This window comes from Saccopteryx bilineata, chromosome 3 (genome assembly GCF_036850765.1).
Source record: "Saccopteryx bilineata isolate mSacBil1 chromosome 3, mSacBil1_pri_phased_curated, whole genome shotgun sequence".
Taxonomy (NCBI): Eukaryota; Metazoa; Chordata; class Mammalia; order Chiroptera; family Emballonuridae; genus Saccopteryx; species Saccopteryx bilineata.
The window spans coordinates 86,928,710-86,943,793 of NC_089492.1; the positions used below are offsets into that span (position 1 = coordinate 86,928,710).

Genomic DNA, 15,084 nt, shown 5'->3' on the forward strand with positions numbered 1-15,084 from the left:
CTACGTAAGGACTCATCCCTGCCAGTGTTCAGCACTTTGTATTTTCCACGACTTGACTCTGGGGTAAGGCATTTACTTGCTTGTTTTCTATTCATTTCAGAAGATAAATTTTCAGGAAGATTGGAAGATAATAACCCTGTTTATAGGCGGCAACGACCTCTGTGATTCCTGCAATGACCCGGTAGGTCCCAGGCCCTAATTTGAGACTTCCCCCAAGAAGGTTTTCCCTGCAGGCCCCAGAGCAGTGCAGCTGGGTTGGGACTCGCGGCTTGTGGTCTGCATCGGTCCACCCCGGGATTAGCCCGAGACCTAGGGGGCATTCATCTCCAGGAAGAGATTCCACAGGACGAGCAGGCCTGCTGATGAGATGAAACATGATGAGATTTTCTATCAAGAGAGCTGATAGATCATTCTAGAAACCAGGATAACATTCCAGTGATCTCAAAAATCAGGCATATCCTCATAGGTCATTGCAAGTCAGCTCCTTTCTCCAGTATTGAACTCCCTCACCGTCTCCACCTCCGTGCTGTTACTGTGTGGGAGAGTTGATTTCCTAACGCAGGCACTTAGACAAAGTTCAGATGCCCAGTCATTCTGGGTGGACAGGAAACCCAAGAGCCAGGCTGCTACCCCATGGGTGTGTGCGGTGCTTCTTCCTGGACTCCCCGATTCTCTGAGCTGGAAGACACCCCACAAACCATCCAGATCAGTCTCCACCCACAGCAGAAATGCCTGTCACAGAATCCAGTTGTTAGACACTTCCAGTGATGAGCAGCCCTTTCATATGCTAGGTAGCTCTAACTAGTATTCTGAGTAGGTGTAAATTACTGTTTCTTTGTGTTAAGATCATCCATCTCATGACTTCTGCCTAATGCTGGGCATGCCTTTTCTACATTCAATTGAGCTGACTCTATTATTATTATTATTATTATTATTATTAGCAAGAGAGACAGAAACAGAGAGAGGGACAGACAGGGACAGCCAGACAGGAAGAGAGAGAGATGAGAAGCATCAATTCTTTGTCACGATACCTTAGTTGTTCATTGATTGCTTTCTCATATGTGCCTTGACCAGGGGGCTCCAGCTGAGCCCTTCGCTCAAGCCAGTGACCTTGGGCTCACACCAGTGACTTTAGGCTTCAAGCTAGTGACCTTTGGGCTCAAGCCAGCAACCTTGGAGCATGTCTATGATCCCACACTCAAGCTGGCAACCCCACACTCAAGTCGGATGAGTCTGTGCTTAATGGGTTCTCTGCATCCCAGGTCGACACTTTATCCACTGCACCACCACCCAATCTGGCTAATAGTTCTTTTGTTTGCTTTTTAATTGTGCAAGCAATACACATAAGAAATACCAAGTACAGAGAAAAAAATATTCTCTAGGCCCTGGCAGGTTTGTTCAATGGGTAAATTGTCAGCCCAGAGTGTGGACATCATGGGTTTGATCCTGGTCAGGGCACACATTAGAAGCAACCATTGCTCCTCTTCCCCTCCCTCTCCCTCTTCTCTCTCTCTTCCCCTCTCACAGCCAGTGGCTCAATTGGTTTGAGCAGTGATCGGCAAACTGCAGCTCGTGAGCCACATGCAGCTCTTTGGCCCCTTGAGTGTGGCTCTTCCACAAAATACCACGTGCGGGCGGGCGCAAAGGCCAGCTTAGGAGTACCCTAATTAAGTTAATGACAGTGTACCTACCTATATAGTTTAAGTTTAAAAAAATGGCTCTCAAAAGAAATTTTAATCGTTGTACTGTTGATATTTGGCTCTGTTGACTAATGAGTTTGCCGGCCATTGGGTTTGAGCATTGGCCCCAAACTGGAGTTGCCAGGTGGATTCTGGTCAGAGTGCATGTGGGAGTCTGTCTATCTCCCCTCCTGCCACTTAAAAAAAAAATTCTCTGTAACATAATTACAACATCCTGTAATGCCATTGTCTAGCATTTTCTGTAAATGTGGAGAAAATGCTTTATTATTTTCTAAAAATGGTATTATCTCAAAAATATCTTTTGGTAACCTGCTGTTTTTCAATAGCAACACATTGGGAAAATATTCTTTTATCAATATTTATTTTTATGTTAACATAATTCTTAATGGCTATATGGTCATAACTTAATTAACTGTTCCCAATTATTGGGTACTTAGCTTACATTACTTCTAATTATGCTTATTATAAATAAATACCAGAATAAACAACCATCTCTGTGTACATCCACAATTTTTTTCTTGTCTGTATTCTAGGTAGTAAGCTTTATAAGTAAAAAGATACATATTCTTCCCCTAGTCTTTTATTATAAAAATTTCCAAACATACTGAGAAATTTAAGACTTGTGTAGTAAGTGCCCATATACCTCCCCCTAGATTTTACAGTTGTTAATACTGTGCTATCGTAGCACATATCTGTCTATCCATCTTATTTTTTGGTGACTCTGCACATTTTTAATGCTTTGGATATACATTGCCAAATTGCTCCCAGGATGCTTATACCAATTATGCCTATTTCCTCACTCAAGCTGACAATGTATATTATCAGTTAATAACTACTAATCTGATAAATGATAAAATTATATTTTGTTTTTAAATTTTGCATTTATTTACTTACTAGGTAGAGATAAACTTTGATTTTCTTTGTTTAAATTTCTCCTTTTGATAAATTCTACATTATGCCCACTGGCCATTTTCTATTAAGTTATTTATCTTCTTATTATTGACTTATAAAAAAACCCTTGTATTAAGTATACTGACCCTTTGTCAACTATGTTGCCTATTTGTTGTCTTCCATTTAGTTTTGTTTATGGTGTTTTCTGATGAACAGGACACCTTTTATTTCTGGTATCAGTTGCTGGGCACGTATTGTATGCCAGGCATTGTACTAGGGGCTAAGCAGACATGTGAAATGCAGGCTCTGTCCTCAAGAAACACACACTATCAGGGCAGGGGGACACAGACCACCATAACATGATGAGAAAAACCCCATCGTGTGGTTCCAGTGATGCCCACAGAGGTCTGAAGTCAGAATTGCCATGGGAATTGGGCGTGGGCATGGGAGGAGTATCAGAAGTTTACAGAGTAGGAGACTCTGACTGGGACTTGAAGTCTGGGATGTTTGTCAGGCAGAAAAGGAACCAGCTGAGCAGAATTTAAGAAGTGATGCATCTTGTTGTGACCTGGAGCACCTGCCCTGCCCCTGCCCCAGATCCCTCCTTTCCAGACAACAAAGTCACCAGGGTCAGGATTTTCAAGCTGTGATGTGAGGAGCCCCCAGTGGAGCCGGGGGCTGCTGGGGCAGGTGGGGAGGGGGGCCTCATGAGCCTGTCCCCACTTTCTTGCAACTTTAATTCGTCTGGTAGAGCAGGGTTCTTGGATAGATTTCATTCAGAGAAAGGGTTCCACTGCTTTTAAAAAGTTTAAAAACCACAAGTATGAAAATCAAGAGAAATAACCATTACAATGTGTTTGTTCTTAGGAGAGGGGTTTCACAGGACACTCTTCCCCTCCATTTCTCCTCAAGTGATATGATTGGGCTGTGGGTTCCCAGACAGTTGAGGCTCTAAGCAGAAGAAATCAAGGCATAGGACCAGAGGATGTTCAAGCTGCAAGAGATCTTAGAGGTCCTCTGCTCCAACACCCCACTCTAGAGGGAACCCAGATGCCTCAGTGAAGGCTCTACATCTAGCTGATAGGCAGTGAGTCCAGAGCTTTTCATAGCTCCGCGCAGGAGAAAGGGTGTTTCCCATGGTAGGAAGGGGTCACTGCCATGGTAAGTCTTGAGAGCTGTGGGTTGGTATGGAGGTGGGAGGCACCAAGGCAAACCCAGGTTTAGATGTTGCCCCTTCTGGCTGACGTACAGGAAGGAGGGGACCCAAAAGAAGAAGTGGCCCTGGCCTGCATAGAGACTGGGTGACAAATGGTATTAGACATTTCCTCTTCCTGCAGGTCCGCTATTCTCCCCAGAACTTCACAGACAACATCAGGAAGGCTCTGGACATCCTCCATGCTGAGGTATAGGAGCTGGGTCACATGGCCTCTGGCAGCTCGATCACAGTTCTCCTTGGGCCTCAGACCTCGCCTGGAGATGGCTCTAGCTTCTGGCTGAGACCTCACTATCAGGTCCCTGTTACCTGGAGACCAGCATGACCAGGCTGTCAGTCCTGGTCCCAGCAGCCTGAACACATGGGTGCTGATGGGGAGTTGGGCGGGGAGGCAGGGATGGAAGAAGTGGATGGGCCAGATGGAGGGCCACCGGCCTAATGCCCAACAGGAGGCACTGCCCAGCCTCGATCCTTCGATCCTTCGGGGGACTGAGCTTGCCTTTGCTCAGGTTCCTCGGGCGTTTGTGAACCTGGTGATGGTACTGGAGATCGCTAGCCTGAGGGAGCTGTTCCAGGAGAAGAAAGTCAGCTGCCCGAGGATGATCCTCAGGTGAGCCTCGCCCCCTCTTCCCGAAAGGGCCATAGGGCCCTTAGCAGAAAGTGACTCTGATGAGTTAGCAAACCCAAGGGCAGAGTGTGAGGAGTACTGAGACCACCCCCATTTCCTAATCTGACAGGGTTTAATGGAGGACACCTTTGCGTCCCCAGTGTAGACCGCAGCTGCCCTCGGAGTGTGCATTTCAACCCAAACATGCTTCTGTTGTCACAGAAACTCAGGACACCCTTCAGTCCTCCAGGGCGGGGAGAGTCAAGCATGAGGAATGGAGGGGGCCAGGATCAGTATTCAGAGCTTCTCCCCCTTCTGGCGGCCCATCTCTAGGACAGAGGGCGCCTCTGTTTGGCATGGTGCTCCAGGCTGGGCATTCACAAATGCAGGGCTATTGTCACTCGATAAAGAAGAGGATGATCAAATTAGAACCAGGAGGCCCAGAGGACAGAGTCTTCCTGGGCTAACAGAGGGCCCTGGTCCTGGGGAGGCCCCAGGGAGGCCTTCTTCATCCCTAGTCTCCAGAGCCAAATAAAGGTGGCTCTCTCTCTAGTATTCCACATCCCCACGACCCTCAGGAAGGAGATACCCTTCTAACCACAGCAATGCCCTTTCACACAGCATTGCTTCTCATACGGCCGCCTCTGGACCGCTAGCTGACGTCACGGTGGCTGCGGCCGGCTCCCCATTCCCTCTCCCCAGCTCTGTACCGCCGTCCCCTGCCCCCCCCCGCCCAGCACGTCACATGGCAGTTATTCATGTGCCTCTCTCCTGCAGCCCTGGACTCTGTGGTCTGAGTCACTGCTAGCACAGCATAGGGGCTCAGCGGCTATTGGCTGAATGGCTAAATGAATAATTCACAAGAGCCTTGCTCTTTGGAATGTAGGAGTATCTTAGCTGCTCTCCTGAAGTTCCATGCCAAGCCTCACCTGCGTGCCCAGACTGCACAAGCCCCCCGGGAGCCCGAGGGCACTGAGAGCAGGGGATGGCGACTGGATGACTCTAGCCTATGACGCAGCTGGTGGCAGGCGTGCTATTTAAAGCTGCTGACTCATCCCCTGGCTCCCTCTTTCTCTAGCGGCTGGGCCACGAGGGGATCAGTGTGTTCATTCCACTCCAGAGCAGCTCACCCCCATCTCGAGCTACTGATCACAGCAGGGTTTTTAGACAATTAACGCTAAAGGTTCAGAGTCCACATTTGCCAGGTTTGTTTTCAGATCTGAAATGGCCAAGTCACTGACTGTGGGTCAGACAGGCTCAAGGTCACCTTGTCCCGCCACCTCTCCAGGGCACTGTCCTCCCTGCCTCTCCGCTGTTCTGTCTCAGTGGTGGTGCTTCCCTTGGTGGCACCAAGTCTACACTGAGTCACCCACAGTATTATCGCCTCGTCCCCCTGGACCAAAACCCAGATTTGCAAGATGGCCATCCAGACCGGACAGAGGCAGTTTAAGCAGGGGTTAAGAGCTCAAGTTCAGACCAGGCAGACTTGAGTTCAAGTCCTAGCCCTTTCACTTAGCATCCATGTGACCTTGAGAAAATACTTAACCACACTGAGCCTCAGTTTTCTCAACTGTAAAATGGGGTCAATGTCACTACAACTTCAAGAATAGCTGAAAAGGATTAAACAGGATAATATACATAAAACTCTTGGCACAATAAATACTCCGTATGCATTAGCCATTGTTTTGGTTGTCACTATTGTTATCAAAAAGGAGGTGTGCCTTATCTGTACTGCAGTCTTCAGATAACCAGAAGGTAGCTCCGCTCCACAACAATCACTCGTGCAGATGTCAGAAGGAGTAACTATTTCATTTTCACGAGCAAATCCAGGTCTGGGAAACTGTCTTCAGCTTCACCTGGCACAGTTGACAGGTTAGCCAGCTGGGGCCCCCATTAGCAGGAGCCCTGATGCCTCAGGTTTAACAGAGTCTGAATCTCAAGCCGCCATTGCTGCATCAGGCACTCAGATGGTGATTTCGGTGGGGTGAGGCCTCTCGTCTGTTTGGTCTGCAGGAACCTGTGTCCCTGTGTCCTGAAGTTTGATGATAACTCAACAGAACTTGCCACCCTCATCGAAGTCAACCAGAAGTATCAGGTGAGGCGGGAAGGGGCATCTCAGCTGCACAGGACTGCTGTGTGATTTGGTTGCTCTGGTTGGAAAATGATCCTACACCTACATTATTTTGACCATGACTGGGTACAAGGTTACCTCTGACCAGTTTTCAGATTTAAAGACACCTGCAGGGGCTGCGATTTTATTTATTTGAACCGAGCTATAGAACCAAGTCTCTGAACACACATCATCAAGTCTCAGCTCCTGAACTTACACACAAACGAATATTTCCAGTTGTCCATGGGGAATGTGTATGAGCCTCCAACTCTCGATGGGAAATCCTTTCCACCCAACAGAGTCTGGAGGATTCCATGCAGTAACATGCGTTCCCTCTGCCCTCCCCTCCCAGAGAAACAAGTGTCCTGGGGGAGCAGGCGTTCCCCAGACATCCTGTGGGTTGTTCATTTCAGGCTTTTCTCCATCAGAAGCTCAGGGCTCAGCTACCTGAGGCCATCATGTGCCCTCTCTCAGAACCTGCTCCCTCCCTCCCTCCTACAAAAGCTATGGTTCCCATCATTCTCCCTGGAGACGATCATTGCTCTCAGTGCCACTGTGTGCTAGACATTCGAGATATGGTTTCTTTTGTTTCTTAAGAGATGCGTGGTACCACTGTGAGCCATTGTTGCTGAGCCATGGTGTAACCAGTAGCATTGGAAAGGATTTAAGGGAAGGTGCAGGTCTTGCCAAACATCCTGTATTGACAGATGAGGAAATAGAGGTCCAGAGATGGACAGCATCTTGCAGAAAGGCACATAGCTAGGTAATGGCATTGTACCTTCTGCCTTACTCAAGCCACTGCCCATAATGAGGCAACTCCCCTGGCAGGTAAAAATTGATGCATTCCCAGTGTAGGGGCTCTCTTTCTGGCTGACCCTGGGCAAAGCAAGTGCATGGTATCTTTGGAAGTGCCCACACTAATGTTCTTGGCATGCAAACCCTGACGTCCTTCTCTAGCAAGGGTTTTGGCCCCAAATGGTGAGAACCTGGCAAGCAGCGAGATGGCAGTTTGGCAGGAATGGGAGCCAGAACTGGGCTAATTCATCATCCTGGGCCTGAGCCCAAGTGGGAACTGGGAGAGTAACAGCTTCATTACCCTCCTGGACAGATCTGAGGGCCTAAAAGGAGTGTGCAGGCACAGGAGTCCGCGTGTGCACATGCACCGCACACAAGCGATATAAATAGGTATTAGATGTGGTTGATTCACCTTTGACTTTCTGAACAAATGTAAGACAGAAATAAAATAAATGTAAGGATTATCCAAACAAGGCATGTAATTAAATACGTATCCCCCCCTTCCTTTTTAATCAGAAGCTTTAAAAAGGCATCAAGCAGGCCTAGATGGTTGACTCAGTGGCAGAACATTGGCCTGACATGTTGTGGATAATCTGGGTTTGGTTCCTAGTCAGGGCACACAGGAGAAGTGACCATCTGCTTCTCCACCCCTCCCCTTCCCCTTCTCTCCCTCTCTCTCTCTCTCTCTCTCTCTCTCTCTCTCTCTCTCTCTCTCCCCTCCTGCAGCCATAACTCAATTGGTTCGAGCACATTAGCCCAGGCACTGAGGATGACTCCATGAGCCTCCACCCCAGGTGCTAAAAAAAGCTCAATTGTGAGCATGGCCCCAGATGGGCAGAGCATCGGCCCCAGACTGGGGTTGCCAGGTAGATCCCAGTTGGAGCACATGTGGGAGTCTGTCTCTATCTCCCCTCATTTCACTTGGAAAAGAAGAACACAAAGGATGGGGGAACCAAGCTGATGGACTGCAGTTTTTCCTTACGTTCCCTTCCTCACAGCCTGGGTCAAATATATGTAATGGCAGCAGAGCTTGGGGACAGGAGTTGAGATAAAAGCTGATCTAAAATGTCACTAGCTGGCTCCTGGTCAGTTGGATTTTGCAGCAGATTGATTTCACTCGAAGATCAGACTCTGTTTTATTCTCTCTATAGCAGAGAAAGAGACTGCACAGACTGAGCAGGTGCAGGGAGCCCCCTGACCCCTGTCCCGTTTGCCTCCTGCAGGACGGGACACACCAGCTGGTTGAGAGTGGGCGATATGACACGAGGGAAGATTTTACAGTGGTTGTGCAGCCATTCTTCGAGAAAGTGAACATGCCAAAGACCTCGGTAAATAAAGCAAGCATCGTGGATAAATGGTGGGGCACAACAGTGCCCAGCTGTTCCTGACACATCTCATAACACAGCCCCTCTTGTCTGTCCCGTGACCAGGACGGGTTGCCTGATAGCTCTTTCTTCGCTCCTGACTGTTTCCACTTCAGCAGCAAGTCTCATGCCCATGCTGCCAGTGCTCTCTGGAACAATATGGTAAGATGACTGAGGTAGGAAATATTTTCCTTTCTCTGATAAGAAAAAGACTCCAGAAGCTTTTGCTGGACATCAGAGGCCCATCACTCAGGCTGTGTGAGTCCTGGAGCAGCAATGATATTAAATCCGTATCCTTTGTCCTCCCTCCCTTCCTTTCTCCCTCCCTCCCTCCCTCCCTTCCTTTCTCCTTCCCTCCCTCCCTCCCTCCCTCCCCAGCCTTGACCCACAGCCCGACCTTTCCATTCTTGCCACCTCTTTCTCACTCTGCTTCTTGTTTTAGCTGGAACCTGTCGGCCAGAAGTCAACACAGCATGATTTTGAAAACAAGATCAATATCACGTGTCCAAATGAGGTAGAGTGAAAAGCACATCCCTGCAACAGCTCCTTTTTTTTTTTTTTTTTAGATTTTATTTATTGATTTTACAGAGAGAGGAGACAGGGAAATGAGAAGTATTAACTCATAGTTGGGTGACTTTAGTTGTTCATTGATTGCTTGTCATGTGTGCCTTGACCAGGCAAGCCCAGGGTTTCGAACCAGTGACCTCAGCGTTCCAGGTCGATGCTCTATCCACTGTGCCTCCACAGGCCAGGTGCAGGAGCAGTGGCTCCATGTTAAGCATCTTTTCCAGCCTTTTAAAGTCTTATCAAGGTTTCTTCGTTTGTTGCATACCAGGGTCTCACCCTCGCCCCCAGTTCTGTTCACCTACTCACTCATCACAGACTCTGGTGAACTATCCACATTGCCCTAGCGGGTTAGACTGTGGTGAAATGACAGCCCCTGGTGGCTGGAAGGCCCTAGAGTGGCCCCCCATCCCTTCCTGTCGCAGTTCACCCTAGCACAAGTTTCGGCTGCCTCAGCTCTTCCCAGTAGGAGGAGGAACGCAGCATCCCATCCAGCTCTCATCTGGAAGGCTAGGGGGTGGGGGGAACGGCAGGATAGGACAGAAGGACACTCCGTCTCCCTGGAGCCACTGTCTCCATGGTACAATGTGAAGAGCGAGGCACTGAGACCCAGGATCCTATTGTTAGGATGGGTTTGGAGGTGGATATTGGAAAGCTGGAGCTAGGAAAGCAGACATAAACCAGGAAGCCAAAGCAGATCAAGCCCCCCCCCCCCCCGCCATGTTCACTCTCATTTGGTTGAATCTGCAGCTGTTTCCCCACTCCTGTCTGCTCCCCTGTGTTCCCTGTGGGGTCCCTTTGAGTGGGGCTTGCATGAGGCAGGACCTCAGACAGCCAGACTTTTCCTGCAGGGGCAGGAAGGAGCCCAGGCTGCTGCAGGGGAGGAGTGGCATGCGGTGGCCAGGGGGCCTAGGGAGCAGGGACACGGGCTTATATTAGCAAAAAGTGGTGCTCTGTTGAGAGGGACAGAGTTGAGAAAGCAGTGACACAGCCACTCCAGGCAGTGGAGTGGGAGGTGACAAGCAGACATGGTCATTCCTGGGGGCAGCTGCGGGTTTATTTTGATTGTTCCTGTGAGTTCATGTTGGGTTACTTGGGTCTGGGTTGTGGAGGAGGCCCCAGTGCATCCTGGGATGGAGCCTCCAGGGTCAGCCTGGCAGGGAGGGGCTTGCAGTGTGGAGCGGGAAGGACAATGGTGTTTGAAGTGTTCATGCAGAGATTAGCACCTCCTGCTGGTGGGCAGCAGAGAGCAAAGCAGGAAGCAAGCCGTGTTCACTGTGGTCACTCACACCCTCTCTTCTCACAGGACTGGCCGTTTCTGAGCACCTACAAGAACAGTGTGCAGGTATCTGCATGTTGCCTTATCTCACCAGCCAGTGCAGTGGGCAGCCCCTGAGCTGAGACTGGGCTGGGGGGGGGGGGGTGAGAACCAGGGGGCGCACACTCCTGTAGAAAGGCCCTCCACCTGCACCTCAGATGGCGTGGAGGGCAGAGTAAGCTCCATCAAAACAGCCAGAGTGCCCTGGCCGGTTGGCTCAGCGGTAGAGCGTCGGCCTAGCGTGCGGAGGACCCGGGTTTGATTCCCGGCCAGGGCACATAGGAGAAGCGCCCATTTGCTTCTCCACCCCTCCGCCGCGCCTTCCTCTCTGTCTCTCTCTTCCCCTCCCGCAGCCAAGGCTCCATTGGAGCAAAGATGGCCCGGGCGCTGGGGATGGCTCTGTGGCCTCTGCCCCAGGCGCTAGAGTGGCTCTGGTCGCGACATGGCGACGCCCAGGATGGGCAGAGCATCGCCCCCTGGAGGGCAGAGCGTCGCCCCCTGGTGGGCGTGCCGGGTGGATCCCTGTCGGGCGCATGCGGGAGTCTGTCTGACTGTCTCTCCCTGTTTCCAGCTTCAGAAAAATGCAAAAAAAAAAACAAAAAAAAAAAACAGCCAGAGTGGGGGCCAGCCAGCCCAATCATGGCCTCAGCACAGGGGCAGTGAAGGTCCTAGCCTCGTCGGCTGCCGTGGAAGCAGGAGTGGGGTGGGGTCGTTTTATTAACACCCCAGTTATCACATCAGTTGGTGGAGGAGTCTGAGCTAGCTCAGCAGACCCCAGGGTGGCTGATGTTTAGAATCATCTGGGGAACCCTCTTCAAATGCCTTTCTAGGCTCTCCCCAGTAGGGGGCGGGGAGTAGCGTCTGTGTTTGTTACAGGTCTCTGTGTGTCTGACACCCAGCCAGCCTCTACGGTCCTTTCGCCCCTGATACTCATTCTTTGCCCTTAGGGTCTTGGGAGCCAGCTGCTATGTGGGGACAGAGCCTCTTCTGCCTCGCCGCCTGCCTCAGGTAAGCACTCTGCAGGACACGGGGACCCAGGACTTTCTTCAAGGACTCAGAAGCCAATGAATGTTCTGACAAAGTGTTTTATGCATCACTTAATGACACATTTATGGCCAGTGCTGGCTTCCTGTCTGGGAGGTCATCTGGGACAAGTCCCTGGTTTGTCCCGCTCCATTCTGCAGAGGTGTCTTCCCTAGCAGGCCCCCAGGGGCCAGGCCAGGGACTGTGTGCTGTCCTTCCATAGCAGCCCCTTAAAGGGAGCACAGTGGGGGATTCCTATGAGCACCCCACCCACTGAGGCCCAGAGGTGAGGGCGGGGTGCCGAGGGGGTCCCCAGAGGGAGCCAGCTCTGCGGGTTGTCCTGGGGCTCCAGGCTCTGCTGTCACTGCCGCCTGCAGGGCTGGAAAGCTCCCTGGAGTCTTTAGAGGACACTTGGGGGCACAGAAAGGCCTGACATGATTCTCAAATTCTCTGTGGAAATCCAGAATCCAGCTCCCAATAAGCTGTGCATCAGGCCTTGGACCTCATTTCAGATGTCCCAGTGCCCATCTGGTTATGTACTCTGAGCACAGCTGGTATCCCGTGTGACTGCTGGTGCTACAGTGGTGGGATCCCACTGTCCTTCCGTCCTTCCTTCCTTCCTTCCTTCCTTCCTTCCTTCCTTCCTTCCTTCCCTCCCCCCTTCCTTCCTTCCCCCCTTCCTTCCCCCCTTCCTTCCCCCCTTCCTCCCTCCATCCCTCCCTCTCTCCCTCCCTCCCTCCCATCCTTACTTTCATTCATCCCCTTTCCTTCTCCCTGTCTCTCAGCACCTCTCCCTCCCCATAGGTCCAGGATTTCTTTATTGCATCTCTTATGGGGAAAGTCTGTCTTGATATAACCTCTGCCTCTAGGGCACCGTGGACACTCAGTCCTGCGTGGCCCAAGCACACATGCGGGTGGTTTCTGATCTTGCTTAAAGAAGCACTGGACTCTGGCTGCAGCTCCCTTCCCGCGGGCTCACGTGTGTCCCCTTGTCTCTCCAGTGCATGCCCTGAGACCTGCAGACATCCACGTCGTGGCTGCTCTGGGGGACTCTCTGACTGTAAGGACTCCTGGGCGCTGGGTGGGGTGGCGGTGGACGTGTCAGTTCCAGGTCCCAGTTCTCCTAACTCCGGTGCCTGCACTCCTGGCCTCTGCGTTATCCCCCCTCTCTCCTGGACAGTCAATCTAAGAACACGGTGATGGTTTGTCTTGTAGTCACTTTCTCACTCAGGTGTGCAAAGGGAAGTCTTTTTTTCGGCAGTGGACTGAATTATCTCAGACAGGGGAGGTTTTGAATATCTAACAACACTTTTTTTATCTTATTTTTATTAATTTTAATGCAGTGACATTGATACATCAGGGTACATATGTTCCGAGAAAACATCTCCAACAACACTTTTTTTTTTAACACTTGCAAAAACATTTTGACTCAAAAAAATCTACCGTACCTGTGCGGGAGCACTTCTCCCTTTGGATGATGCTTTACACGCAGCTCAGACCCTCCCACCTGTTTCCTCTCCGCATCTGCACGGAAAATAGCAAAGACTCCAGAACTGTGGCTAAAACGCTGCCCCTAAGTTCTGAGAAATAGGGCTCCTTGACCATCCCTACTTTCTGGCAGCCCTTCGGAAGCCATGAGATTGCCTTACAGAGTGTTCCAGAGGGAAAGGAGAGAAATACAAAGCTCATGAGAAATCTGCCCACTGCAGTCCTCTCAAATCTGTGAGCTCTTTCTTCATTGCTTAGAAAGAGCCTAGGTGCACGATGCTGATGGTAATAATAGTGCCTCACATTCGTAAAGCACTTACAAGTCTTTCCATTTTTATAACTCTCATCCAACTGGGCCATCCAAAGAACCCTGTGAGTTAAACACAGCCTGTCCCCAGTGAAGCAGAGAGGCAGCTGCGACTTGCAGGTGTAACCCCGGGTTCTCTGACTCCCGGGCCAGCGTTTTGCCAGGAGTGTATTGGGAACCACCTGCAGATGCCCTGCACATCCACAGCCTCCATTTTCTCTGACTTGCTGATTTTCCTGTGGATTTTGGTATGTTTTCAAAGGCTGGCAATGGAATTGGCTCCAAACCAGACGACCTTCGTGATGTCGCCACTCAGTATCGGGGGCTGTCATATAGGTAATGTTAATCCTTGACCCCTTCCCACCCCATGTTCACCCCCAGAGGTTGGGTGGGAGTTTGTCTCTGTAAATACTTAAATACCAAAGAGCAAGGACCAGGTCTGGAATGGGCTTTCAGAATAAAACCTATGTATGTCTGCAAAATGTGACAATGTGGTGAATGGGAAGGATCTGTTACTTTTGATGACCCTTTTATTTTTTTTAATTGTGCAGAAAAAGCAAGCCAGGGTCCTCCTCAGACTCCTAGGTCAGCAAATCCAACATGAAATGCACCCAGAAAGCACCAAATCCCTGAGTCTTTACACCTGTCCGTTTGCATGTATATGTGCACACGTAACTGCCCCTACATCTGTGTACGTCTATATGTATTTATTCGTGTTGGTCTGTTGTCACACCCTGCCTTTACATGTATGTACACATCTGTACAGAAAACTTCACAATGCAACACGCTTCAGGAGGAAATAACCAAGACACAATCACACCAACAGAGGTCGAATGAGGGGAATGTGTGGAAAGTGCAGGCAAATGCTTCTGCGCGTTCGGCCGGTGCTCTGTAGGAATGAGACATGCCGCGTGCTACAGGGATGCAGACAGGGGAATAACCACCCTGGCTTCCCAGAGGAGGTGGGACCTTGCTCATGTCTTGACAGATCAGCAATTAGGTAGGCGGAAAAGGTGAGAAAGAACATTCCAGACCCAGAAGTAGAAAAATTCAAGGTGTCAGGTGAGCTGTTGGGTGTAGGCATTCTGAAGTTTCTTTCCTAATCAAGGTTGCATTTCTGTATGCTTCCAGTCATTGATGATGAGCTCAGAATTCAGAACTAGAACAGAGCCAGCCACAAGAGGGCGGAGTGCTAACGAGAAGCTGGGTGGCCCCACGATGGCCTGCCTCCCCATCCTTCTTCTGAGAAAGTGACAGGGAATGCTGGGGCTGAGTAGGATTGTAACAGTTCTCTGAGGACAGTCTCAGAAAGGTTTCCCTGGTGAGAGAGGTGTCCTCACTCAGCCTGCAGCCACCCACAGAGAGGACGTAGGGCGTGGGCACCCCTGACAGGTGAGGTAAATGCCTTCTGGCCCCTGATTGCCCTGAGGTTTCCACATACCTCACCAGGTGGGTGGGCTCCCCTCCTGGCCACTCTACCCCCAGGGGTCCTGAGGCTGTGAGAAACAGAAAAGCCAGAGGGAGAGAGAGAAAGCCGAGCTGATTGCAACCCAGAGAAAGCATGAGCTGCAGCAGCTGCATGGCTGCAAAGGCAGGGGGCTCGCATCACAGAGTGGGAAGTGAAAAACAGGCAACCCAAGCACGGCAGAGATGGGTAGGATGCAGGTGCCGTCTGGGGGAGGGGCGACCTGCTCAGCTTTTCAC

The 15,084-nt window shown here is 50.5% G+C and overlaps 1 protein-coding gene across 1 annotated transcript in view; it reads left to right on the top strand.

Moving 5' to 3' along the window:
- The window catches only part of PLB1 (phospholipase B1), a 121,358-nt gene that overhangs the window by 61,805 nt on the left and 44,469 nt on the right, over positions 1–15,084 (top strand). The window contains exons 23-33 of the mRNA XM_066266803.1: positions 101–181; positions 3,929–3,994; positions 4,314–4,414; positions 6,425–6,506; positions 8,540–8,644; positions 8,747–8,842; positions 9,123–9,194; positions 10,551–10,589; positions 11,510–11,570; positions 12,587–12,645; positions 13,643–13,716. Coding sequence (XP_066122900.1) covers positions 101–181; positions 3,929–3,994; positions 4,314–4,414; positions 6,425–6,506; positions 8,540–8,644; positions 8,747–8,842; positions 9,123–9,194; positions 10,551–10,589; positions 11,510–11,570; positions 12,587–12,645; positions 13,643–13,716 — 836 coding nt within the window. The remainder of the gene's footprint in view (positions 1–100; positions 182–3,928; positions 3,995–4,313; positions 4,415–6,424; positions 6,507–8,539; positions 8,645–8,746; positions 8,843–9,122; positions 9,195–10,550; positions 10,590–11,509; positions 11,571–12,586; positions 12,646–13,642; positions 13,717–15,084) is intronic.